The sequence below is a fragment of the Heptranchias perlo genome, chromosome 36, assembly GCF_035084215.1.
Source record: "Heptranchias perlo isolate sHepPer1 chromosome 36, sHepPer1.hap1, whole genome shotgun sequence".
NCBI lineage: Eukaryota > Metazoa > Chordata > Chondrichthyes > Hexanchiformes > Hexanchidae > Heptranchias > Heptranchias perlo.
This window is the reverse complement of record NC_090360.1, coordinates 5,324,566-5,351,757: the sequence shown is the minus strand read 5'-3', so window position 1 is coordinate 5,351,757 and position 27,192 is coordinate 5,324,566. Positions and strand designations below refer to the sequence as shown.

Here is a 27,192-nt window from a genome sequence, read left to right as displayed (position 1 = left end):
CTAGGTTAAGTGTATTTGCGCCTGTGGCATAACTGAAGGCAGAGCAAGCGAGGATTCACTCCAACATTTACTAGTCCCTTCCGGACCCAGTCCAATCCTCTTCACTCAATGAACAGCACCCTTGCTCACCATGCAGGGACCGTTTGTCCTACGGAAGCTGGGCAGCAATACAAATCCCTTATTTTAAACTCAACATCTAATGCAGTTACCTGGAAAACGGACGAGGCGACAGGCAGACCCTCCGGCACTTCAGCAGTGAATGGCAGGTTTTGGAAAACTGGGTCATTGTCATTTAGATCCAGTAAGTTGACAGCTACGATGGTGCTGCTGCTGGCTCGTAGAGGCGGTCTTCCCACTGCATTGCAACAGGGTAAAAGGAATAAAGGGAATAAAGTGTAGCAGTTGCACTAAAAGCAGTTTTATGTAATTAAAGGGGTGCGAGGGGGAAGGTACAGCTTGGTTCTGTCTTGCTTTGCAACGTTACTTTGATTGGAAACAATCCAAAGAAAGAAATACTCGTATCTGAATAGCGTATCTCTCAGAATCATCACGATGCACTTCGCCAATAATAAAATTATTTTGAAGTCCACCGACTGCTGTTGTACAGCCACCGGCTGCTGATGCGGCAGCCATTTTGTGCACAGAGAGATCCCACAAACAGGAATGAGGTGAATGACCAGTTAATGTATTTTTGGTAGTGTTGGTTGAGGGAGGAATGTTAACCAGAAATCCAGAAGAACTCACTGTTCTTCTTCACAGAGCACCATGGGCCCTTCGATGTCCACCCAAACTATCAGAACAGGCAGATGGAACCCCTGGTTTAAAATTTCATCTGAAGGAAGCCATCTCCGACAACGCAGCACTCCCTCGATATCGCATTGAAACGTAAAATAGATTATGTGCTCAAATCCCAGAGGGGAACATGAACCCACAACCCCCTGACTCAAACAAAATTGCAAAGTTGATGCTGGACCCTTTTTGATTGCTTTGGTAATCAGAAACCGGGCATAACAAATCTAGTAGAATCTGTATCATTTCTCCTGAAAGGGAGTTCCCGTGGCTGATCACATGTAGATTAAACAAATAATTTCAGAATGACTTTAAACTTCACTGTTGCGAATTGCTGGTGATTTCTTTCCGATACTTTAGGGTGCATTTATATCGTGCTTTTAACAATCTCAGGACGTCCCAAAGTGCTTTGCAGCCAATGAAGTACTTTTGAGGTGCAGTCGCTGTTGTAATGTAGGAAACGCGGCAGCTAATTTGTGCACAGCAAGGTCCCACAAACAGCAACGAGATAATGACTTTTTTGACATTGGTACAGGGATAAATATTGGCCAGGCACCGAGGAGAGCTCCTCTGCTCTTCTTCGAATAGTGCCATGTAGCCTTTTACATCCACCTGAGAGGCCTCGGTTTAACGTCTCATTTGAAAGACAGCACCTCCAATAGTGCAGTACTCTGTCATTACTGCACTGGGAGTGTCAGCCTGGATTATATGTTCAAGTTTCTGGAATGGGACTTGAACCCATGACCTTCTGACTCAGAGGCAAGAGTGCTACACACTGAGTCACAGTTTACACTGCAACTTTACAATCCATCGTTGAGTATATTCAAGGCTGAGATAGAGAGATTTTTTGGACTCGAGGGGAATCAAGGGATATGGGGATCGGGCAGGAAAGTGGAGTTGAGGTCGAAGATCAGCCATAATCTGATTGAATGGCGGGGCAGGCTCGAGGGGCCGTATGGCCTACTCCTGCTCCTATTTCTTATGTTCTTTACAGTCGCTGGGAAACTAAGTGCAGAGTTGGGTTTTGCTCTCATGTTGAAAGGGAGTGGTGTAGGACTGGGAAGCAGTCTCACACTGCTTAGGTTTGACAGCACAAGGAGCATAACTCAGTGTAAATTCAAACTGGGTTAAATAAAGGCCTTACGAGTCACATGAGCCTCCTGGCAACTTTTACATAATTTAAGCTTACCCGTAATTAATATGAATGTCTTGAGTGTGCAGATGTGTCAAAATATTTAAAATATAACAGCGAGGAGCAGAGCTCCCCACAAGTTCTCTCCTGACCCGGAGAATTTGAATCCGGGCCAGGCAGTATAAACAAGAGACTGCCTGGCTGGAATCCGTACTGGAGCTGACTGGGGACGACAGGATAAATGCGTCCTTAATCTACTGTGAACTCATCGGCAGCTGTAATTGTGCCATTATTCAGCACTGTTACAAACGGAGGCAGTGACAGTGACCAAAAAGACGCTGATGGGATCAGCTCCGCCACACTGAAGGCAGAAAGCACGCTGATGTCATGGAGCATATTCAGTCCGTAAAGAGCTTGCTCGTGGTGTACACATCGAAGGAGTGTGTAAACCACATCTGGCTGTTATGATCACGCTGCACTGACGATGGCTTTCATTTTCAGAGCGGTGAGAAAATTAAAATCCAGCAGAAAGCAGAAGACTAGGGGCAGTGAATCGAAACATTCGGAGAGAGTTTCTGCGCTGCACTAAAGACAGGAACTCATGTTATATTATGTGACGGTGCCTACATAACAAGAGTCACTGCACTTCAAAGTTTGCAAAGCACTTTCAGCCGTTTCTGAGACATGATAAGCCATTATATAAATGCAAGTCTCCTGACATTAAAAATAAATTCCACTGATCAAGTCTCGGTAGTGCGCGTATGTACGCGGTTAACGAGAATATATGGGCACACAATCGCACCAAGTCATTTTCAGTAGGTCTCACACGAACATAAGAAATAGGAGCAGGAGTTGGCCGTACGGCCCCTCGAGCCTGCTCCGCCATTCAATAAGATCTGGGCTGATCTTCGACCTCAACTCCACTTTCCCACCTGATCCCCATATCCCTGGATTCCCCTAGAGTCCAAAAATCTATCGATCTCAGTCTTGATCATATTTAACGACTGAGCATCCACAGCCCTGTGGGGTAGAGAATTCCAAAGATTCGCAACCCTCTGAGTGAAGAAACTCCTCCTCATCTCAGTCCTAAATGGCCGACCCCTTATCCTTAGACTATGTCCCCTAGTTCTATAAAACTTCAGGTGCTGCTGCATTAAGTTTGTTAGGGATTGCGCTAGCATTGTTTCCTGGATCTTTAGAAATTCTCTGGAGAATTTTAACCACACGATGTGTTTTGCATTGCAAGTTTAAGACCCACGTAGTGTATTTTCCCAACTACTTATCCAACTGCAGTGCAGACTTACACTAAGGAAGGAGAGAGATCCAAATTACAGCACATCAAGTTAGCTAGATAAGAAGCTGGCCCATTAAAGCGGTGTCAATCACACAGTGTTTTCAACTGAAAAGCTTGGAAGTAGTGCCAACAGAATGATCGACAAACAAAGAGCCCAGTGTGAAAAGAAAAAAGGAACATCGTTTCCTTGATGCAGCAAAGAGGCTTCTTTTAAAAAGCATTGTTAGCACAATTCTGGCACTCAAATTCTGGCAACCCCAGCTTTAGTACGGGGAGGGGACGGGAGGGAAGGGGAGGCAAAAAGACTTTAATCAGCATGAGTACATAGGAACAGCAGTAGGCCATTCAGCCCCTCGAGCCTGTTCTGCCATTCAATTAGATCATGGCTGATCTGTATCTCAACTCCATCTACCCGCCTTGGTTCTGTAACCCTAAATACCCTTGGTGAACAAAAATCTTTCAATCTCGGTTTTGAAATTTTCAACTGACCCCCAGCCTCAACAGCTTTTTGGGGAGAGAGTTCCAGATTTCCACTAACCTTTGTGTGACGAAGTGCTTCCTGACATCACCCCTGAATGGCCTAACTCTAATTTTAAGGTTATGCTCTCTTGTCCTGGACTCCCCCCACCAGAGGAAATAGTTTCTCTCTATCTACCTCATCAACTCCTTTAATCACCTCAATTAGATCACCCCTTAATCTTCTATACTCAAGTGAAGTGTAGCGACACTGCAAACATGTTCTTTTTGAACACATGGACAATGTCACTACCCACAGTGACCAGAGTAACTCTTGCCCTTCCCGTCAGGAAGAATACATGGGTTGGAGACATTGCTAATAATTAAAAGTAGATGAATTGATTACCGTCATCAAACGGGCTGGTATGTGGCAAGTAACATTCGTGCCAGGCAATGACCATCTCCAACAAGAGAGAATCTAACCACCTCCCCTTGACATTCAACTGAATTACCATCGCCGAATCCCCCACCATCAACATCCTGGGGGTCACCATTGACCAGAAACTTAACTGCATCAGCCATATAAATACTGTGGCTACAAGAGCAGGTCAGAGGCTGGGTATTCTGTGGCGAGTGACTCACCTCCTGACTCCCCAAAGCCTTTCCACCATCTACAAGGCACAAGTCAGGAGTGTGATGGAATACTCTCCACTTGCCTGGATGAGTGCAGCTCCAACAACACTCAAGAAGCTCGACACCATCCAGGACAAAGCAGCCCGCTTGATTGGCACCCCATCCATCACCCTAAACACTCACTCCCTTCACCATTGGCGCACAGTGGCTGCAGTGTGTACCATCCACAGGATGCACTGCAGCAACTCGCCAAGGCTTCTTCGACAGCACCTCCCAAACTCGCGACCTCTACCACCTAGAAGGACAAGAGCAACATGCACATGGGAACAACACCACCTGCACGTTCCCCTCCAAGTCACACACCATCCCAACTTGGAAATATATCGGCCGTTCCTTCATCTTCGTTGGGTCAAAATCCTGGAACTCCCTTCCTAACAGCACTGTGGGAGAACCTTCACCACAAGGACTGCAGCAGTTCAAGGCAGCGGCTCACCACCACCTTCTCAAGAGCAATTAGGGATGGGCAAAAATGCTGGCCTCACCAGCGACGCCCACATCCCGTGAACGAATAAAAAAAACAATAAATAATGATGGAATGAAATTATATTAATGTTTTCATGTCGAAAGGGCTTTACGGCCATTTAATTAAATTTGAAGTATAATCACTGTTATGTAAGCAAACGCGGCAGCCAATTTACACACAGCAAGGTCCCACAAACAGCAATGAGATGATGACCAGTTAATCTGATTGAGGGATAAATGTTGACCAGGACTCCAGGGGAACTCCTCTGCTCTTACATCCACGTGACAAGGCATATGGGACCTTGGTTTAAATCTCACCTGAAGGATGGCACCTCTGACAATGCAGCACTCCCTCAGTACTGTACAGAAGTATCAGCTTAGATTATGCGCTCAAGTCCTGGAGTGGGGCTGGAATCCAGGATCCTCTGACTCAGAGGCGAGAGTGCTACCCACTGAGCCAAGGCTGCGGACACCAGTGACTATCTCTTTAAATAGAAATCGTTTGGTAAGTTATTCTAAAACAAATGAACAATAAGCAGAAAAAAAATCAAGTCTGCAATGGGGCTGTGAAGTGAAACATGGATAATATTTAGGAAAAGGGTCTAGGGGTTAGAAATATTGTAGTTCTTTTGGATGCATAAGTAGCAGAGACCAGGAATGTGAAACATTCAGTTCAATTTGTACAATTGTTACCTTCCCAAAACTGACATTTTCACCAGCCCTGGGGGATTTATGCAAAATTTCAATCTTCAGACAGCAAATCACGTGCATGCAGTGAAGTGTAGGCACTTGTGCGATGACACTGAGTCAAATCACTTGCCCTGCCCTCTAGGTACCAGGACAAGTTACTCTGGTCAGTGAGACTTTTACAAAAATTAATCTCCTGGTCCCACACTGTGAAATAGGTGCTGCACTGAAAGAAGTTCGACTGTAACTATCCATTGTGTTTGTCACAGGACATCGATTGCCACCGGTGTGCAGTGGGTGAATGGCCCCTTGGTTTGTGCCCACTTAGCCAGTGAGGGGGGTAAAAAAAATAATCAGGCTTGTCACTCATGATCATCACCCAGTGAACCGTACTGGAATGCATGTGCAGATTAGGATGGCTGTAATGATCTCCACGGTCATGCCAGTTCCTGTAGAACTGTACCCAAGCACGAGTCTCGACTTCAGGAAAAGAGGAATAAAATTTAAAAAGTAAAAAGTATTAAAAAAAAAGTCTCATCCTGGAAATAAATACCACCATCAGTTGAACACAGGAACAGGCAGAGGCTGTTCATCCATCAAGCCTAATCTGGCTTGCCCTGACAGCTGTACCTTGATATTTCCAATTCCCTGCCTTATCCTCTATAACCCTTAATACTTCCCAAATAAGTATCTATCACCTTTTTAAATGCCACAGTTGATTCCACATCTGTGGTTTTTTGGGGCAGTGTTCTGAAATCCTTTCTGTGCATGACCATCAGCTTCCAATATCCCTGTTCTTTCGGATTCTCTTTCTCGTCACCTTGACAAGTCTCTTCCCACTTTGAAAACTTACCTCCTATGGTCATCTGCTCTTTGTCTCCTGCCCCGCCATCTTTCCTACTTCCTGCCCCTCCTATGAAGTACCTTGGAGTGTTCTGTTTTGTGAAAAGCACTTTGTCAATATATAAGTCATTGCTGATTGAAGCCTGTATTCTTATCTGAGGGTTCATCAAGCACTACAAATCTCCTGAGCTTCACGCTCAGTTTACAACGTCATGTAAACCCTTCAGTAAGATTATTGCCTTGCACTCACTCCTGGTTTACGCACTCTCTTTGTATCAATTAGCAAAAAGGGCTTGATGTTTTTTTGAGTGAATATTGGAAGGCAGAAAAGAGGAAAGCATGGTATTATGTCTAAATTGCTTAATGAGATCACCAATTACTCACGGTCAGTCACTGATACAATGATTTTCCTCATCATTTCTGCATCCCTGGCATTCGTATTCTCTCGGTCCAACACTGCCCCAGACGTGCGGATCTTCCCAGTGGTGCGATTAATTTGATAGAAGGGGTTGGGAGGGTTGATGTTGTAAACCACAGAGCCATTCTCAGCCAGGTCTGGGTCAAAGGCTGACACCTATGAAAGGCAGACAATTGATCCCGTTACCGAGTCTCTTACTCAACAGTGGAAAAATATTTTAATGAGATAGATAAGTAAAGGTTAAATATATTCCCACTAGGAGCGAAGGGCTGCATCAATGACATGGGGGTCCATGGGGAGAGAGAGAGAAATGAGTGCGAAAATGAGGTTTAATAAAAAGGCATATGATAAATATAGAGAGCGTTATATACAAGAAAAATGAGAAATATACAAAGTACAGCAAGGGAAGCAAAAAGGGAAATTAGGAAGGCTAAGTGGCATGAAAAACGATTGGCAGTCAACATACAGAAAGGCTTTTACTGGTGCACATAAGGAATGAAATAAGGGGTGGGACCACTTAAAGGCAAAGTACTTGATAACCAAGGAACGAGAGATACTAAATGGGTATTTTGCCAAGTTTTTACAGAGATGTGGAAGAGCTATTACAGAAGATAAATATTGAAAGAGTAAGTGTATTAAACAAAATGCTAATGAGACTGAACGTGGAAAAGTCACTAGTCCAGATGGTACTTATCCCAGAACACCAAGGGAGGTTGCGGAGGAGATGAGAACACATTTTGGGAAAAAGAACAGTGAAAGGAAATAGACCCTAAACGAGGGACCCCCCCACCCACTAAAATACTTTTAAACCAGGTTAATTTCACTGAAGTTATATTCCATACAAACCCAAGCACTCCCTGAATGGGAGTCACAATGCTCCCTGCTGGAGTCAGAGCAAGGACAGGACAGAGTGAAAGGACAGGATATTCCTCACCCATACTGCCCGGAATCAGGCTGAATAATGAAGAGGAGGAGGAGGAGAAGGGAAAATGGGTCAGGGAGGTCTGCCACCGGATCTCCACTCCTGAAACTGGCACAAATATTCCCCTCCCTCGGCAAGGAACTCTCAACTATCCCACATCTTAAATAATTCCAGAGGTGGGGTCAAGGAATCCAGCTGATTTCCCCGCTGAAGTATCACTGATCTTGGATAATGCCAGGGGAGACTGGCGGTACACACTGGGGCAAGTGGCAAAAAAAGCATGGATTGCCTTGATAGAAGGAGGGGTCCTGGAAGTGGGCACCTCGTCCTCTCTTCTGCCACCATACCTGTTCCAAAGGTGACGTGAGGCTCATTCAGAGCCTTTTAGGTGATTCTGTCCCCTTTAATGGTGCTGTAGTGGATGTCCCACCGCAATGCCGCCCGGCAACAACTGGCTCCTGTTGGTGGCGGAGATCCTGCCGAGAGTCCACCCGGCATCTTTAATTTGGCCCAACCCAGGAAAATATCCGGTTTTTGCTGTCTAAAATACATTTCCTTTCAACAGTTAGTGCAGATGGTTTCATTTGGCTAAATGGGATGGAGGAGTTTACAGAGTCAATGTGAGGGAGCTAAATTAACACGAGTAGAGGCAGTCATTAAACCAGCCTGCTTCAGTGATCATTCCTACCACTCAGATAGTGTCAGTCCCAGTAATTCATTCAAGCTAGTTCATCTCTAATGAGATTCATTGCCACTCAGTTTTTTTTAAACAAGTATAAAATCAACAATGAAATTTAGCTCTTAAAGCTAATGATAGGTGTTTGACTTGTCATTCAGGGCACCGATGGTGAGATCCCCTTTATGTTTTTTTTGAAAGTACCAGCCTTGCCAACTGCATTAAATTCCCGTGAATCTTCTCCATCTGATGGATATTTATGGTGATGCAACAGGAAAAGGAGTAGGCCATTAGTCCCTTGAGCCTGTTCTGCCATTCAATTAGATCATGGCTGATCTGTATCTTAACTCCATCTACTCGCCTTGGTTCCATAACCCTTAATACCATTACCCAACAAAAATCTATCAATATCAATTTAGAAAATTTTCAATTTTCAAATTGGTGGCAACTATGTTGGCTCTACTCTCTGGAACTCTCTCCCTAAACCCCTCTACCTCTATCTCTACCTCTATCTCCCAACCTTCAATAGTCTAGTGTAGTGGTTATGTTACTGGTCTAGTAATCCAGAGCCCAGGACTAATAATCCAGAGAACATGAGTTGAAATCCCGCCATGGCAGTTTGAGAATTTGAATTCAGTTTTTAAAAAATGGAAATAAAAAGCTGGTTTCAGTAAAAGTGACCACGGAGCTGTCAGATTGATGTAAAAACCCAACTGGTTCACTAATATCCTTTAGGGAAGGAAAGCTGCTGTCCTTACCCGGTCTGGCCTATATGTGACTCCAGTCCCACACCAACGTGGTTGACTCTTAGCACCCTTCAAAACAAGCCGCTCAATTGTATAAAACTGCGACCAGCGGTTCAGGAAGAAGGCCCACCACCACCTTCAGGGCAACTAGGGATGGGCAATAAATGCCGGCCTCGCCAGCGACGCCCACATCCCGAGAATGAATTACAATTAAAGGATCTCCCACCTACAACAGCCTCCTCAAAATCTATCTTTTCAAACATATCTATGGTCATTTCCCCAAACTCTTCCTACTGCTTGGCATATGTTTATTCTCTGTGAAGCACTTTGGGATGTTCACTACTTTAAAGGCATGGCAAACAAATGCAACTTCTTGCTGTTGATAATTGGAATGATGTCACTCAAGCTCCCAATGGTTTTTCAGGAACCGTGAGAAGAGGTCACTTGTCCCATCAGATTCCCTGTATGATTATTTTCTCATGCGTTTCCCCTCCTGTTGATCGCCTACTTTAAGAAATGCAAAGTTTCTTCCCCAATATTCCAAACAGATCATTATTAATATCTTTACAAGCCTCAGTCCCCCTTCAGAAACACACGACTTTTTATTTGCTACACACTTTATAAGCCTCAGATTTGAAATAGCACTCCAGTTCACTGGAACCGTTCTTCTGAAGGGTTGGGGGTATTGTGCTGGAGCAGTGTCAGAGGATCCCAGTTTGACAACAGTGAGATCTGGAAGCAGGTTAGCACAAAGCTAGCAAGGCTTTACTTTCAACCCAATTTATCTTTCTTGACTAGTTTATTAAGCAGACTGTTCTAATAGTTCTCAGATATATTTAACTGATGGGATGTTTTCACAAAATTAACTGCAGGAATGAGATAGCCACTGTCAGTTGGATCATAAAATACTTCTGTAAAATTACATGTTTGTTTAATTTGTGAACTGTAAATTGATACATTTTGCAGTGCACAATAAATTGTGGCTGGTTTTCAAAATAGCTACTATAGGATCCTCTGTTGTATTGCACGTTAACCCAATGTTACTTTGATTTGCGTGAGGTTAAAAGTCACTCTGTCACCTCCTATCTCCTCGAACCACACAGTACCCGCAGCTCAATCATCAAGTGGCTCAACTTCTTCCGGCCTCCCACCAACATCTCTCTTAAGTTGATCACTTAGAGAGATGCAACAGTAGCTCAGGGACGACTCTCCCTCAGAGTTTTCATAAGTGGCATGAGGGAACTAAGTGGCATTAGGGAATGGAACCTACATTCCTGACTCCTGTCCTTTGGCATACCATCCCAGATATAGAAAATAACAGAAACCATCTCTTCAATTCTACCTGAGTCTCAGTCTGGTAAGAATAATATCATACAATCTTCATTTCCAGGAAGGCCCTTTTATTTCACATCAGTGAGACGTGCCAGTGGTGACAATACACATTCTCCAGTCAGCTTGGATTTAGTTGTTGGGATCCTCACCTTGAGTCAGAAGGTTCCAGATTCAAGTCCCACTCTCGGACATGAGCACATAATCTAGGTTGATACTGCAGTGCAGTGCTGAGTGCGCTCTGGATTGTCAGGTGCTGTCCTTCAGATGGCCTTAAGCTCAGGCCTTGTCGGCTGGTTTTGTTGGATGTTCACAGGGAGTACTCTTACCATCGTAACCAATACACCTCCCTCAGCTAACACCACCAAAAAATGGATGAACTGACCATTCAACTTGGTGTTCGTGGGATCTTGCTGTGTGAAAAATGGTTGCTTCATTTGTCCACAGAACAACGACTGCACTTCAAAGTAATTCATTGAAGAGTTTACGAGAGACATGATAAGGAACTATATAAATACAAGTCTCTCTTTCAGTCAACGTAACTCACTTTGACACTGATATCTTCACCACCTAACAACTGTTTATAAACACCATGAATAATGCAAGCACTCAATAAGAAATGATGGGGTAACACAAAATTTGTCTTCCCTGACTCTCAGACCTGTCAAATTCAGTAGCTGTGAGGTTCTACTTCAACAGAAGCATCATCAAGGAAATTAGCTGTCATTACTAATTCTCACTCTGCCCTAATCATCAACTCACTTTGTTGCACGAGACAACTCTAACCTTCTATTTAATTGTTCTGCTGTGAGAATGTGGAGATTTATAGACCAGCTTGCTCTAACATTGATAGGAGTATAATCATAGATATGTTATGATATTTAATTGTTCCATTATTTTTTGTCTAGCCATCACATTGTGCAGACATCTTGGCCGTGCGTATATCACCACACAACAGCGACACGCAATCAATAATTAAGATGTTGGGATTTCACACTGCAAGCCAAGCAGAGTATTTAAATCAAACCTACCCAACAGTCACATGAATACACTCAAGGCATTTACAAAGCACTCATCTTGTAACATGCACTGGGTATATTGAATCCTGATAAACCACTATACAATAAATCTTGTCAATGCTTTTTCACAAGGAAAAGGGGCGAATTAACAATGGAAGTATGTTTACACACATGAATTATAATACTTCCATTAATAAAGCATCTTGTCACAGCTCTCAGAGAGTCTTCATTCTGCTTCATAAACAATTAATTACTTTGAAGTGCGGTGACTACTGTTCTGTAGAGAAATGGAGCAGCCATTAAACACACAGCAAGGCCTCATCAGCAGCAGTTAAGATGAGCGACCAGTTAATCTGTCTTAGATGGTTTTGACTGAGGGACAAATGATGGCCAGGATACTGGGAGCCCTCTCTGCTCCCCTTCCAATAGTGCTACGGGATCTTTAATATCCAACTGAACAAGCAGAAAGGGCATAGATTTAACCCAAAAGGATGGCACCTGAGATAATGCAGTAGTAAACTCAGTTTTTCACTGGAGTGCTAGCTTAGATTAAGTGCTGAAGTCCTGGGGATGGGGCATGAACACACGACCTTCTGACTCAAGATGAGCGCCTGCCTAGATTGTAATGTGATCCTGGGTTTCGGATGAAAGTTATTTAAGATGCCATTTCAACCCCCTACAATTACATTCAGTAATATGATGGCTGCATGGAAGCAACTCTATTGCAAGTAAAGAAAGTTGAGCAACGTTAGTTGGCAGGTGAGTGGCCATGATTTCAGCAGGCCCAGAGGACAATTTGGGATATCTGGAATAATTATCAGATTACTAACGAGAAAGGTTCCGCTGCTTAGTTGCACTCAACAATACAGCCTTGAGAAATATAGATTTCACACAGCAGTTCCTCGTCCCTGACAGGCAAGAGTTGGTACAAGTACGCCTGTTTTATCAGCAGATGTAATGGCAGACATGCAGCGGATATGCCCTGGAGGATAAGAGTGGTACAATGTGGGGGTTGCACATTCTCGTTGCAAGCAGCAAGGGCTGGGCAAGCATTCAGGCTTTTGAAAACAAGACAAAAACAGCCAGCGGGTTACGTCTGAGGAGATTTTCTGCCGTTCACTTTAATGGGCAGAAAAGCCCAGCCACGGTGTCTCAATCTGCAAATAATGCACAGCGTAACCTGGAACGTACCATAACCCAGGAGCGTATTGAATTCAATCCCCTTCAGACACTCTGCAGTGCTTGGGTCAATGCTCAAGTTTCCCTTGGTCGATGTGTGTTAGTCCGCATTGTAAACAGAACGGGGGGGGGACTTCCTGGATTTAAACCTCCAGCAAGATTCTGAAAGTGTTTAAAAGGACCCATTTATGAGGATGCTTACGCATAGCAATGAGAGGAAATGTTCACCCCAGATGTTCTGTCATTGCATGTTCCTTAGATTGCAAGGCCATGGGCAATGAAAGATTCGCAAAGGTGGGTAATACTACATCCCTGTGCATCGGAACATGCTACAAGTCTGACCCTGTCAGGATTAGCCATTTTTCTACTGAATTATATTTTCTAGGTCACTTCAGCCAGCCAGCCCACCCACTGAAGCGCTGCACTTAGACAAGCATTCACCGAACCAAATGCTGCCTTTAGCTGCACAGCTGTGTTGGTGTTTTGGGGGCACATGTGCATCAAAGCTGAAACGTATCTGTGACCCCACTGAAGTGCTTTCAAAAGCAGATTTAGGCACTCGTATACTCACTGTGGTAATAAAATACTTACAGTGATGACATCTGTGTCAATTGGCGACATTTCAACCACATTAACTAAGTAAGGCTCATCCTTCCAGACTGGGCGATTATCATTTATGTCGAGTAGAGTTATATTCACCTGAAACAGTTCACAAAATATTTTCAATCATCAAAATATTAGCTATTAGAAAGAGACAATCCCTCAGTTATTCAACCCCTTCTGCAAGTTCAATCTATATTATTCTCTCCCGAACTCATCCTGGGGCAGGTTTTTGATCATTCAAACTTTATAATTTACTCTTGATTTAAGTGGCCTCAACTGTAATAAAATGAAGCAGGGAAAATAATAATGGTGGATTGTCAAAGTGGGAGTGGGAAAAAGGGAACAATCTTGGTTTTGTGGCATGCCAGGGAAAAGAAGCTTTATTTTTTAAGAACTCGTTTTATTTTAAGCCCTTCTTTTATATTTTACCAATTTTCGCATAATTACCTGACTGACAGGCAACCTGGTCAACCTATTCCCAGGCTTCCATCAATGTTGCTGCTGAATCACAGTCAGTCGGTGAACATTCATTCTCCAACCTTCTCTTTCTCCTCAACTCTGTAGAAGTCCTGGAGTCTGCTTGTCAATTGCATCTTGCCACGCTGTGGCACATTGCACTGAAGCGTGTCCAAGAACAAAATACTTGCAACTTACAGTGCCTTCTCAGATCATTGAGACATCTCAAAGTGCTTCAAACAATGCACGACTGTTGGGAGTGCAGTGACCGTTGTTATGTAGGCAATGTCAGCCATTCTGCACCAGCAAAATCCCACAATAAATAACCAGTTAGTCTGATATTTCTTTTTGGTTGAGGCAGGAATGTTAGCCAGGGCACCAGGAAAATTTCCCGATTTTCTCTGAGTAGCACAATGAGATCTTCAGTGTCCACCCGAATCTGATACAGGGAGAGGGGGCCTCAGTCCAAAGGATGTCACTTTGACATACCAGCACTGAAATGTCAGCTATATGGTGAGCTTAAATCCTGGTCCTAGTGTGGGATTCGAATCCACAAACTTCTGACTCAGAGGTGAGAGTGCTACCAACTGGGAACTATTGCTAATACCATTGTGCATGAATTATTTTTATTTTTATGAACAAAAGTTGTTGCAAGTATATACACTCCACATGTTCGAGGTTTACTGTGAGGCGAGGCAGAGCCAAAGCACAAATTTGATTTAAGCAGGATTTCATTTTACTGTCGCTGGATTGAGATCTCAAATACTCTGCCACATTTATTTTTTGTAATAGCCTCTTGCTCACCAAAATTGCCGCAGCGCAGCGCAGTCACAAAATGACATTTAATCAGGGGCTGTCCTAAGTCCCACACTTACTGATATTTTGGCATTAGATATATTTCTGTTGAGACTTCAGGCAATGAAAGTTGGGAGGAGTAGCCCAATAAGTGCAAAGGGCTCAACAGAGGCCTGCGATCTCTTACTTTAAAAGTTGGATCTCAGGCAGCCCCTTGTTACACCATTTCAACAGTGACCGCACTCCAAAAAAAGCACCATTACCCACTTGTTTGATACCAATTCTTCAAAGAATGTTTGCCTCCTCCCAATTCCGTGCATCGTCGACTCAGGCTCCCTTACCTAGTACGCTTGTGTTGAACTGTGGGGACGAACAAGAGCCCTGTTCCCAGGCCTCTGGCAATATTACCCTTCAAACCCAGCCACGAAGGAAGTCTTGAGAGAGCAACACTGGTCAACTTGGCCTCTGGTGACCACCTACCTCAACTTGGTACCTCATCAGAGCTCAGACCAGGAATTCACCATGGGGGGTAACTTTCAACGTCACCACCTGTATGGTAAGCTGGCAGAGTGGATCACCCAACCGTTATAGAACACGCTCCATCTGTGTTCCGTTGATTTCGATGGAATGAATGCCGGGGGGGGTTCTACCATAGTGGGGACAATCTGCGCCGCCAGGTTACCACCCAGGTGGCTAAGTTGAGAATTACCCCTCCCCCCCACCCCCAGGTGAAGTCTATGAGACAGAACTCATGTCCTGTCTCTCTACAGTGCTGCACATCAATGCACTAATGCTCTGTAGCCTTGGGTTGCCGAACTTTGGTTGCATCAAGACTCGACTGATTAACTTGCACGGAATCAGTCAAGACCTGGTGCTAATTTCAGTCTTGCTCCAGACTCCTTTATGTTCAAGTGGATTATGTCTTGCTAACTACAAGAAACTACAATGCCAAAGGTCCAAAATTGGTCACAAAACAGCACTCGTATTTATTTCTCAACAAATATATTCCAATTGTGTAGGTTTAAGAAAATAAATTCACATTGTGACTCAGTAGCTCTGTGAGATCCCTTTTACCTTTAGGTACATTAAAAGGACAGTCTAATACATCATATTCAGGCATTAGAAGATTGTGGGTTCAAGCCCCATTCCAAGACTTTAGCACCAAGTTTAACTAGTCATTCCTCTGCAGTACTGAGGTAGCGCTCCATTGTCAGAAGTGCCGTCCCTCACACGAGGGTTAAAGCAACATCCTCTCTGCTTGTTTTGGTGGTTCAGGTGGATGTTAAACATGCATGACACCATTCAAAGAAGAGTAAGGACTATTCTTGGTGTCCCCGGGCAACATTCATCCCATAACCAACATCACTACGAACAGTTTACGTGATTATTAATCTCACTGCTGTTCGTAGAATCCTGCGCAAAATGGTTACTGCGTCTACCCACATTGTGGGTGACATTAAGTTGAAGAGAAAAGAACTTACATTTATATAGTGCCTTTCATGACATCAGGACGCCCCAAAGTGCTTTACAGCCAATGAAGTATTTTTGAAGTGTAGTCACTGTTGTAATGAGGGGAAACGTGGCAGCAAATTTATGCACAGCAAGATCCCACAAACAGCGATGAGATAATGAACAGATAATCTGTTTTTAGTGATCTTGATTGAGGGATAAATATTGCCCAGGATGCCGGGACAACTCTTCTGCTTTTCTTCCAATAATGCCATGGAATCTTTTACATCCACTTGAGAGGGCATCAGAAGCACGGCACCTCAGACAGTGCAGTACCGAGCTTTTGTGCTCAAGTCTCTGTCATGGGACTTGAGCCCATGACCTTGTGATTCAAAGGCCAGAGTGCAACCCACTGAACCACGAGTGACACCTAAAAAAAATAATGATCCTTCTGCAGTTCATAAGTTCAGTTCTTTGAGCCTCTCGCTACCTTATTTTTCCACTGATAGGGAATCGTCAGATATACACAGCTGGGCTCCTTCTGTTGTGGAATAGTCACTGCAGTTCAAAGTAATTAATTGTAGGTGAAGTGCTTTGACATGTATCTGAGAGATGTGATAAGGTGCTACAAAAATGCAAGTCTTTCTTCTCTTAAATCTTGTTAAGAATAGTAACACCCATCAGAGATATGATTGCCGTTTCTGGTTTACTCCTTGTTCACAGCCTTGCGTTCTCCTGGAATGCTCACCTATCTGTCTATACCTGTCCAAGAGACACAATGCCCTCAAAAAGACCTTGTGATTACTATCTCTCAAAAAGCCAAAGTCTTCCGTAGTCTTTGCGGCAAAATAATGCCCAAGCTCTGACAGATTATATCAACCCTGAAAATCTCTCAAGCAGAAGGCACCCGTGACAGGAGAGAGAAACTGCAGGAGAGGATCTACAATTTAATGACAGCAGCCGATTGGATTCAAGTGGTTTATCTCCAACCTCAAACCACAATGGTTCCTGTGACAACGAAGTTTAGTCAATTTCAGTCCTGGTCTTTCTCCAGCAGTCAAGTGAGAAAGAGCAAATTATCTCTCACAACAGTTAAAAGAAAGCTATTTACAGCGTTGGACAAAACACTGAAGGCGCACATATTAATTAAGGTGTAAAGATTTTCACCTGTCTTTGTTCCACACTCCAGCTCTGGAGTTCTAACAATTCCTTCATCAATGAACAAAAAGAGTTTTTTAAAATTATTCGTTCATGGGATGTGGGCGTCGCTGGCGAGGCCGGCATTTATTGCCCATCCCTAATTGCCCTCGAGAAGGTGGTGGTGAGCCGCCTTCTTGAATCGCTGCAGTCCGTGTGGTGAAGTTGCAGGGAGATTCTCACTGAGCTTCATTTGAGGATAAAAATGATTGAGACGATTATTTGGTGACATTTTTTTTTTAAATGCTGAGATGGGTGGATAATGTGGCTCCAAGCTGATCACTTAATTTGGCCCCGTGAACACAGAATGATAGACAGGAGGATAAAACGGATAAGCTTCAAGCAAGATGTGAGATTAGAAGGAATTTCCCCGTAGAATCATGCATGTGTGGTGTTGGCTCCCAGGTGAAACAGTCAGTGCTGCACCGATTAGAACAAAACGTGCGATCAAGATCTGGTAATGAAGAGGATTGAGGGTCGTAGAGATAAGGAAAGAAAGAAAGATTTGCATTTACGTAGCACCTTTCACGACTTCAGGACGTCCCAAAGTGCTTTACAGCCAATGAAGTGCTTTTTTTGAAGTGTGGTCACTGTTGTAATGTAGGAAACGCGGCAGCTAATTTGCGCACAGCAAGATCCCACAAACAGCAATGTGACAATGATCAGATAATCTTTTCTTTTAAGTGATCTTGGCGGAGGGATAAATATTGGCCTAGGACACCAACAGAGATACAGAAAATCACATTCCACGTGCAACCTATCAACAGAAAATGCTTGAAATATACAACGGGCAGTCATGTTAAACTATTAAAAGGCTAAACTATCTTTCCTTTCCTGATGCTGAATGTGCTACCGCATTTCTAGCATTTTCTGCTTTTACTTCAGATTTCCAAAATTCATGGTTTTTCCTTTTAGATGTCGTTACACTGCCACTTTCTTATTGTGAAGCTATTCCCAGAGAGGTCGCTCCTGGTCTTTGGAACTCGAATTGGAGCTGGGCATTTTAAACTAGGTACAGCCTACTGGAACACATTCTGCAACCCAGCTTCAGACAGTAAATACCACGAAAGGACGAAGGAGCTGATTACTTTACACTGAGAGGGCCTTCCTCAGCGACAAACCCGACTACACTACTTTTTCCTAAGATATAACTGACCAAAGAATTTCATTACAGTCAACTCCAGATAATTGCTCACAAAATTCACTTGGTAGTACCTCTGATTCTGAAGTTTGGGAGTTTGAGCCCTACTGCAGGACTTGATTACATAGTCTAGGCTGGCACTTCAGTGGAGTACTGAGGGAGTGCTGCACTGTCAAAGGTGCAGACTTTCCACCGAGACATTAAACCAAGGGCCTGTCCACCTGCTCAAGTGGACTATTCAAAGAAGAGTAGAGAATTCTTCTGGTGTCCTAGCCAGCATTCTGCCCTCAACCAACATGATCAACAGATTATTCGTCTGCTGTTTGTGGGACTTTGCAAGATTCATAGAAAATTTACGGCACAGAAGGAGGCCATTCGGCCCATCATGTCTGTGCTGGTCGAAATAGAGCTACCCAGCCTAATTCCACTTCCCAGCACTTGGTCCGAAGCCTTTAGGTTACGGCACTTCCAGTGCTCATCCAAGTACTTTTTAAAATGTGATGAGGGTTCCTGCCTCTCAGGCAGTGAGTTCCAGACCCCCACCATCCTCTGGGTGAAGAAAAATTTCCTCAGCTCCCCTCTAATCATTCTAATTACTTTAAATGCTGTGCCACATTTGACTACATAACAACAGTGACTGCACTTCAGGAAAAAGTAATCTACTGGTTGCGGTGTATGTGATGAGGTCCTTATTCAAACGCAAGTTCTTTACATTCTTATAGTCAAAGCAATGGTTGGAAACCATGGGTAGTGTGTGCCCAACATCCTGATAAGCGCTGCCAGTAAATGAGAAACCCCTCCAACACACTGCGGGCCCTTATCAAGCCAGCTTTTGGACCCGCCTGCACGCGTTAACTGTTTTTTTTACTGTTGCTGCGTTAGTACTGGCACCTCCCCAAAGCGCAAGTCTCCAAATGGAAACTTGTCAGTTTCGCGAAGGCAGCTCGCTGGGAAGGCTCGACCGCTGGCCTTCAATCACTTTGAAGTTGCTGCCAGCTGCACGAGATGTGAGCCGACACTGTACCATGGCCCTTAACTCAGTAAGAAGCAGATGTGTGTTGGGGCAACACGCCCTTCATGAGACTTGTTTTAATGCAGGTAGATATCCCTGTATCACTCACGGTGGCTATCCCAGTTTTCTGGTTGTTCGATACTCCTCCATCTACAGCTCGGACAATCAGGATATATTCAAATTTAGTTTCTCTGTCCAGCAGTGAAGTAGTCGTTATTTCTCCTACAAGAAAAAGTACAGAATATTGCAATTTTGCATCACAGTAAAACAGTCAATGCATTAATTTATGAGAGGAACTAAAACTGTTTTTGGGAAAAGGGGTTATGGAACCAAGGCGGGTAGATGGGAGTTAAGAGACAGATCAGCCGTGATCTAATTGAATGGCGGAACAGGCTCGAGGGGCTGAATGGCCTCCTCCTGTTCCGATGTTTTGTAACAACATCATACCATGCAATGCACCATGCGTCATTCTGCTGCTAACGCACGGCTTTGTGTCACCTAATCTGTCCCTTAAGGCCACAAAGTTTAATTGCTGTAAACTGGCACATCCTGAGGCCAATTAAGGACATGCTGCTGTTGGCGAGCAAAGTTTGCAGGTTGGCAGCTTCTGGTAAATTCTCGGTTCCGCATCGCAAGAAACCAGCATAAATGTGACTGCCTTTCTTTTTCTATATATTTTTAAGATATTTTTGGCATTTTGAATTGTGATGGATGTATAGTGGATGGAAAACTTTTATACGTTTAGATTGATTGGAAGTAAAATCCCATCGCTCTTCATCGGGCAAAATTAATTGTCCTGGAATAGATTGAAGGAGCCATACTTTTTCCTGAAGGTACATTGCATTCTCAATCCCTGTTAAGATTTATTTATTTTTTTAAAAACTGCTTTGCTGCACCTAAACCTGCTCTCCCCCTAGGATCGCTGGAGTGGCAAGCTTATTCCACCATAGTCTGTCGCTGTCCCACAGCCTGCCTTGGGGAACTAAGCCAGGCTTCAGGCGGGTGGGAAGACGCAGCTTCACTCTGCTCGGTCCACCTGCAGCGCTGCCTCTGAACAGGCAACAAAGATGGCCCGTCCACTCGAAATTAACAAAGAAAGGCTTTCTTTAGGGTGGAAGGGAAACTGCATATTTTCAATGGGTTGTTTGTTAACAGTGGAATCGCAGGACTATCACCAGTGTAAGCAAGAGTGCTTTAAGATGGATAATGAAAGGTTCTATGAACAAGCACAAGAGAGAAGGAACGAGGCTGTTTACAATGAGATAAATGAGGGTCTCTGTTTGCCGCATCTGGTGATTCCACCCATTGAAAGTTTCCACTGTTCAGTTTTCTTGACAAATTGTAAACTTGTTCATGAAAACTTTGGTTTACTGATTGGCTCACTTGGTGATTTATTAGTCATTTCCAGATAGGAACGTGACAGTCTACCTGAGCGCGTGTTGATTCGGAATTGTGACGACCCCTCCAGGGAGTAGATAATCGACTCCTGTCCGTACTCCCGAGATTGGTCCAAATCAGTTGCAGTTACGAACAATACTGTGGCTCCTGTGATGGAATGAAACAGAAAACAATCAGGTAACTAAGGTGAGCAAGATTGGTCTGAAACTGCCAAACTCGAGCTGCACTGCGTGTGGTCCTTTCTTTACCTTAATTCTCCAATGTCTTGTAGCTTTTCTTTCTCCTCAAATGTAACATTTAACACAAAGAGAGGGGCCTAAAATTCTTGGGGCTCAGCTCCTCTGCTGGTGGGCTAGGACTTCCAGTCACCTGTCTGCCCCAGCCCTGACCCTGCCCCAAATCATGGGGACTGGGAGAATGTTCAAAAAGGAGATGGGCATTCCCCAGGCAATGTCCACTGTGGCGGCAGAAATTTTGAAGTGACATCTTGCTGCTCTATTGGGGGGGTCAGGGAAGAGTACAGAAGAGAATGGGTCGATGAAGCCAAAGATCTCTACATTTTTAAACAAAATCACCCATTTCAATGTTTTCCGAGCTTGCCACCACATGGAGTGGTTGAGGCAAATAGCATTGATGCATTGAAGGGGAGGTTAGCTAAGTACTTGAGGAGAGAGGAATAGAAGGATTTGCTGAAATGGTGAGATGAAATAGGGTAAGAGGAGGCTCATGTGCAGCATAAACACCAGCATACACCAGTCGGGCCGAATGGCCTGTTTCTGTGCTGTACATTTTATGTAAGGTGATTAATCGCTCTGCAAATGATTGATATTCAGCAACCAGCAATTCAGACCTCACTTCCTCCAGGTTATCACCCTGGGATAGAAGTACACCTGCATGATGTAGGCATCCTTTGTGTGGGGGCCAAAGGAGAAGGAGCCGGTGGGATTCAATTGTGGACATGGCTCAGTTGGTAGAATTCTTGCCTCTGAGTCAGAAAGGTTGTGGGTTCAAGACCCACTCCAGAGAGTTGAGGGTATAATCTAAGCTGATGCTTCGGTGCAGTACTGAGGGTGTGGTACATCATCAGAGGTATCATCTTTCAAACGAGATGCTAAATCCACCTGGATATATTAAACAAATCCATGACACTTTGTCGGAGAGCAGGGGAGAGCTTGGCCATCGTTCAACAACAGATTAACTGGTCTGTCATCTCATTTGCTATTTGTGAGACCATGCTGTGCATTAATTAACTGCCTTATTTGCCCATATAACAATAATGATTACGCTTCAAAAAATTCAGTAGCTGTGAAGCACTTTGGCATATCCCGATGTGAAGTAAATCTAACCCTATCAGCATTTCCATCTATTCCTTTCTCCCTCATGGACTTATCTAACCTCCCCCTCGACGCATCTATGCTATTCACCTCAACCACTCCACATGGAATAAATGGAAATTCTTCCTTTCTTTTACAACAGCAGCTTGCATTTATATAGCGCCTTTAACGTAATAAAAATATCCCAAGGCGCTTCACATGAGCATAATCAGACAAAATTTGACACAGAGATATTAGGACAGGTGACCAAAAGCTTGGTCAAAGAGGTAGGTTTTGAGGAGCGACTTAAAAGCGGAGAGAGAGTTAGAGAGGCGGAAAGGTTTAGGGAGGGAATTCGAGACCATAGGGCCCAGACGGCTGAAGGCACGGCCGCCAATGGTGGCAAGGTGCCAGAGTTGTTGCAGAGGAAAGAGCATTCAGTGGAGATTCAGTATCGTCCCAATTCTCCCTCGACAGCAACGTGTGAATCCCTCTATCAGACTGCAGCCCCAGGTCGACACTATACCCTATTATGTTGCTCACAGCTTCCAGAGAATCAATGCAAACCAGAATAGCCAATATTTCATCACCCTCACCTGCTATGATGTTTTCGGAGACTGCTATAATATAGGAAGACTGGCTGAAAGTGGGAGAATTATCATTTTCATCCTGCAAGAGAGACAGACATGAATGAATTACACAACAGTTCAAAAATTCATCTGAGATCACACCCATAGTCTAACACTGTTCCTTCCTTGCAATGAGACACAGAATCAGCTATTCAGAGGAGAGGTTACCATAATACTTTGAGAACTGTCCAGCTTGCAGTAAAAATGTACCAGTTTGAGAATCTTGGAAGCTGCCTGTGAACTTTGAGGAGAAGTGATTTTTGTTTTGAAGAATTAGCAGAACGAAGGTGGAGTTGTTCACAGTGAGTTACATTTATATTGGAGGAAGGGGTGCTGAAACGGAGGAGCAGTTTACATCTCTGCTCAAAGGATACGGAAACAAGTCTGTGAGAGGTCACTTCAGAATCAGCAAATTACATGTTATTGATTGGCTGATTCCTGAGTAATAAATGGCTTTCCTTACCCACTGCGTGTAGATGAATTAATTTGTTTCCCGACGTACCAGACTTACATAAATAAATTAATCTTCGTACGTCACAGAGGGCTAGGAAATTTTCATCTTTATAGTCCTTCTACTTAAAATATGAATTTTTACAGCAAGGGCCAGGAAATAAATAAAACTGAAGGAAATTTTAAAATAATTTATATCTGATGAATATCTAACAGTATCTAACAGTAATTAACTGGTTCTGCTTACATAAGCATGATTAAACTCAGGATTTTTATTCAGTATCATCCTCCAAACTTGAATAGTGGTACAGTCCTTCCAGAATACTGCAATGCAATCCTGATGAATTGCCTTCCTTTGGACTAGGTCTTATTTGCCTATTCAGGCAATTGTTAAACATCCCATTGTATCATACAAAGAAAAGCAGGAGCTCAACCAGTGTCCTGGCCAACATTCCTCCCTCAACTAACAACAGATTAACTTGCCACTCATCTCATTGTCCTTTCGTGGAATCACAGAATGATACAGCACAGAAGGAGGCCATTCGGCCCATCGTGCCTGTGCGACTCTATGAAAGAGCTATCTAATTAGTCCCACTCCCCTGCTCCTTCCCCATAAGCCCTGTAAATTTTTCCCCTTCAAGTATTTATCCAATTCACTTTTGAAAGTTATGATTGAATCTGCTTCCACCACCCTTTCAGGCAGTGCATTCCAGATCATAACAACTCGCTGTGTAAAATTTATTTTCCTCATGTCGCCCTCTGGTTCTTTTGCCAATTATCTTAAATCCGTGTCCTCTGGTTACCGACCCTTCTGCCACTGGAAACAGTTGCTCTTTATTTACTCTATCAAAACCTTTCATGATTTTGAACACCTCTATCAAATCTCCCCTTAACCTTCTCTGCTCTAAGGAGAACAATCCCAATTTCTCTAGTCTCTCCATATAACTGAAGTCTTTCATCCTTGGTACCATTCTAGTAATTCTCCTCTGCACCCTCCCCAAGGCTTTGTAAAAATACCTAACGTGTTTTGCTGACAGTGACTTTGATTCTAGGTAATTCATTGTACATGAAACGCTCAGGGGCATTTCCGATAGATTTGATCAGGCGCTTAAGGGTATGTTTGGAACTTCAGACATTACTGAAATTCTGAAATACATTTAACATAGGACGAGAGTTTAGTAAATAATAATGGATGGAATCTGACACTTCAGGGCAGTACTAAGGGAGTGCTGCATTGTCGGAGGTCCTGTCTTTTGGAAGAGACATTAAACCGAGGTGGATGTAAAAGATCCCAAGTCACTATTGGAAGAAGTGCAGGGGAGTTCTTCCTGGAATCCTGGCCAAAATTCATCCTCCAACCAACATCGCTAAAAAGATTATCTGGTCATTTATCTGATTGCTGTTTGTGGGACCTTGCTGTGCATAAATTGGCTTCCACATGGCCTATATTACAACAGTGATTACACTTCAAAAGTACTTAATTGGCTGTAAAGTGCTTTGGGATGTCCTGAGGTTGTGAAAGGCACGATATAAATGCAAGCCTTTCTTTCTTTTCTTGTAGTTGCACAAAACTTTGCATCAGGAGCACAAAATGGCTGGAAATTCATCTGGAGCCTCTGTGCCAGAATTCCAGAAATGCACTCCCATCACACAAAGGTCTGCATCAAACTCATTCATTTATAAAATCAATCCCATGGTCTCCAACGTAACACAGTAACGGTCCCCTTGGAGAAAAAACTCCACTCTTAACTATTCTAACCAAAGAAAAAGATTAGTTTAAGTGATTCTTAACCTGCATTTATTTGAAAAAAACCCTCTTTCTTCATCAGTGAGGGATGCCCAACAGCTGTAAATGCGGTTTCCCAATTAACAGCTGGCGATTATGATCACTTGGTCTGAAAGCTGCTCACAATTACAGCAGTACATTAACAGTACAATTTTTTTATTTTATGGGCTGTTAGAGAATTAAATTAACGTGTCAGCACTTCACCATGCAATTATCAGCAATTTCTGATTTGCCAAATAATGAACCACTTGACCAAGGTTACAATAGTGACTACAATTCAAAAGTACTTCATTCGTTGTAAAACGCTTTGGGACGTCACGAGGTTGTGAAAGGTGCTATATAAATGCAAGTTCTTTCTTTTAACAGGGACTGTATTTGGCAGATACCATTTGGAGGTATTCTTATGCTGAAATTCATTCGTCATTGAGGAAGATTCCATCGATGTAACAAAAACGTAAACCTGTTCTTGAACAAAACAATAAACCTGTTTATAAACATAACCCATAGATGAATTCTTCTCCAGCACTTTTCAATACCATCCACAGTATATTAAAAGTCTCACATCTGTATTTACTTCTTGTAACGCCACCACTGGAGGATGTAATTGCAGCGTGACAAGTTTCCATTGGCACTTTCCATTATAAATGTTGACACAGGAATTTATAATGAAAATATAAAAATAAGGACAGAACTTTAAAATAGGGGCTGAATTATATCTGTGAGCCCTGATCCAATTATCCTCCTCAACCTCCAACCCCACTTCACCTGAAGACCACACTTTGTCTCAATTCTCCATAAGCGTCAGCTGTGGCTCACCAGGTAGCACTTTCGCCTCTTAGTCAAAAGGTTGTGGGTTCAAGTCCCACTCCAAAGACTTGAGCACAAAAATCTAGGCTGACACTCTGGTGCAGTACTGAGGGAGTGCTGCACTGTCAGAAATACTGCCTTTCAGATGTGACGTTAAACCGAGGCCCCATCAACCCTCTCAGGTGGATGCTAAAGATCCCAAGACATTCTTTCGAAGAGCAGGGGAGTTATCCCTGGTGTCCTGGCCAATATGCATCCCTCAATCAACAATATACATTATGTGCGACCTTGCTGTACACAAATTGGCTCCTGTGCTTCCTACATTAAAACAGTGACTAAATTTCAAAAAAGGTACTTTATTGGCTGTAAAGTGCTTTGGGACATCCTTAGGTTGTGAAAGGCACTATATAAATCTTTCTATGTGCAACACCACAGGAGATGAAGTAGATTAATAAGACTCTCTGTTACTCAGATAAGGCACTTGTTCAAATTAATCAGGCAGATTCTTCAATTTCTAGCACAGTGCTCACCACTTCATTTTTATATTCAACAACGTCAAGAAAATTTTATTTCAAAAAGTGTCACAGTCAATTCACTTTAATTTAAATGTTTAAATCAAATTAAATAAAAACACGAGCTCCCCAGATCTCCTAATCACTGGAACAGATCAGTTGAAGGGCTGCCCGACTTCAGTGTGATTGAACACAGACTGGCGACTGAACAAAAAAATCAATAGCTTGATAGTTCAGTCGCGTTTGTTGAATGATCAGAGAAAGTTCAGCAATCATAACCTCACGCTCAAGACAGATATTGAAAGAGGAAGGCCATTCAACCCATCTTAGCATATCCATCCCTCGACTCCCTTCATCATGGCATCAAAAGGTTTCTTAAATGACCCCGGGGTTCTTTAGGATAAATTTTCAATTTTTACGTGACAAGACTTCCTGGTGTCCAGCGATGGAACTTTGAACACTTTGCAGTTTCTACATAACTGGCAAAAGATTCCAATTTGTATTCCAAAACACAGAGCTTCTCCAGTGCTTATTTTCTGTCGCTTTTTCACACCAAAAATAACAGCAAATAGAAGTTGAAGGGCTAGTCCATACCTTTTCTTAGCTGACAGCTGGACTGGGTAATGAAGAACTGATTAATGATCTGCGGCAGCTGCAGTGACAAAATGCTATTTTTGACAAGATTCAGGTTCAAATCTTCAGACACAGAATTATAAGGATCTGATTCTTCTGTGCCTGCATACCGCAGGATATACAGTTAAGAAGCTTCATCGCTCCAATTAAGACAGTCAAGGTTTCAGCAGCTGAGCCCCAAACTATGTCCTGAATGTGATTTTTATTTGATTAATATATTATAAATAACTTGCATATAAATCCATAAAACCACAACTTGCCTTGAACTGGTGCCTTTAATGTAGAAAAACATCCAAAGGCACTTGATAGAAGTGTATTCAAACAAAAAATGGACGTCAAGCCAAAGGAAGAGATATTAGGAAGGGG

At 43.2% G+C, this 27,192-nt stretch overlaps 3 protein-coding genes across 4 annotated transcripts in view; all 3 read right to left on the bottom strand.

Moving 5' to 3' along the window:
• The window catches only part of LOC137304018 (cadherin-23-like), a 223,347-nt gene extending 223,109 nt beyond the window's left edge, over positions 1 to 238 (bottom strand). For both annotated transcript variants that reach the window (XM_067972416.1, XM_067972417.1), the window contains exon 1: positions 210 to 238. The gene's annotated coding sequence lies outside the window, so the exon portion shown is untranslated. The remainder of the gene's footprint in view (positions 1 to 209) is intronic.
• LOC137303916 (cadherin-23-like) lies at positions 126 to 22,107 on the bottom strand. Its single transcript, XM_067972328.1, has 7 exons — positions 22,092 to 22,107; positions 20,727 to 20,843; positions 19,408 to 19,520; positions 13,237 to 13,344; positions 6,741 to 6,930; positions 5,907 to 5,993; positions 126 to 355 (listed from the first exon to the last, which is right to left on the bottom strand). The coding sequence occupies exons 1-7, from the start codon at positions 22,105 to 22,107 to the stop codon at positions 126 to 128; spliced, it is 861 nt and encodes a 286-aa protein (XP_067828429.1).
• A 244-nt stretch (positions 22,108 to 22,351) lies between these two features.
• Positions 22,352 to 27,192, bottom strand: part of LOC137303915 (cadherin-23-like) — a 110,869-nt gene continuing 106,028 nt past the window's right edge. Inside the window, exon 9 of the mRNA XM_067972327.1 lies at positions 22,352 to 22,678. Coding sequence (XP_067828428.1) covers positions 22,352 to 22,678 — 327 coding nt within the window. The remainder of the gene's footprint in view (positions 22,679 to 27,192) is intronic.

Excerpts from the sequence above, each read along its gene's own strand:
- LOC137303916 (XM_067972328.1), bottom strand. Across the intron at positions 19,521-20,726 it reads CCGAATCAACACGCGCTCAG|GAGAAATAACGACTACTTCA; the intron begins GTAGACTGTCAC and ends TTTTTCTTGTAG. Across the intron at positions 6,931-13,236 it reads TTGACACAGATGTCATCACT|GTGTCAGCCTTTGACCCAGA; the intron begins GTAAGTATTTTA and ends TGCCTTTCATAG.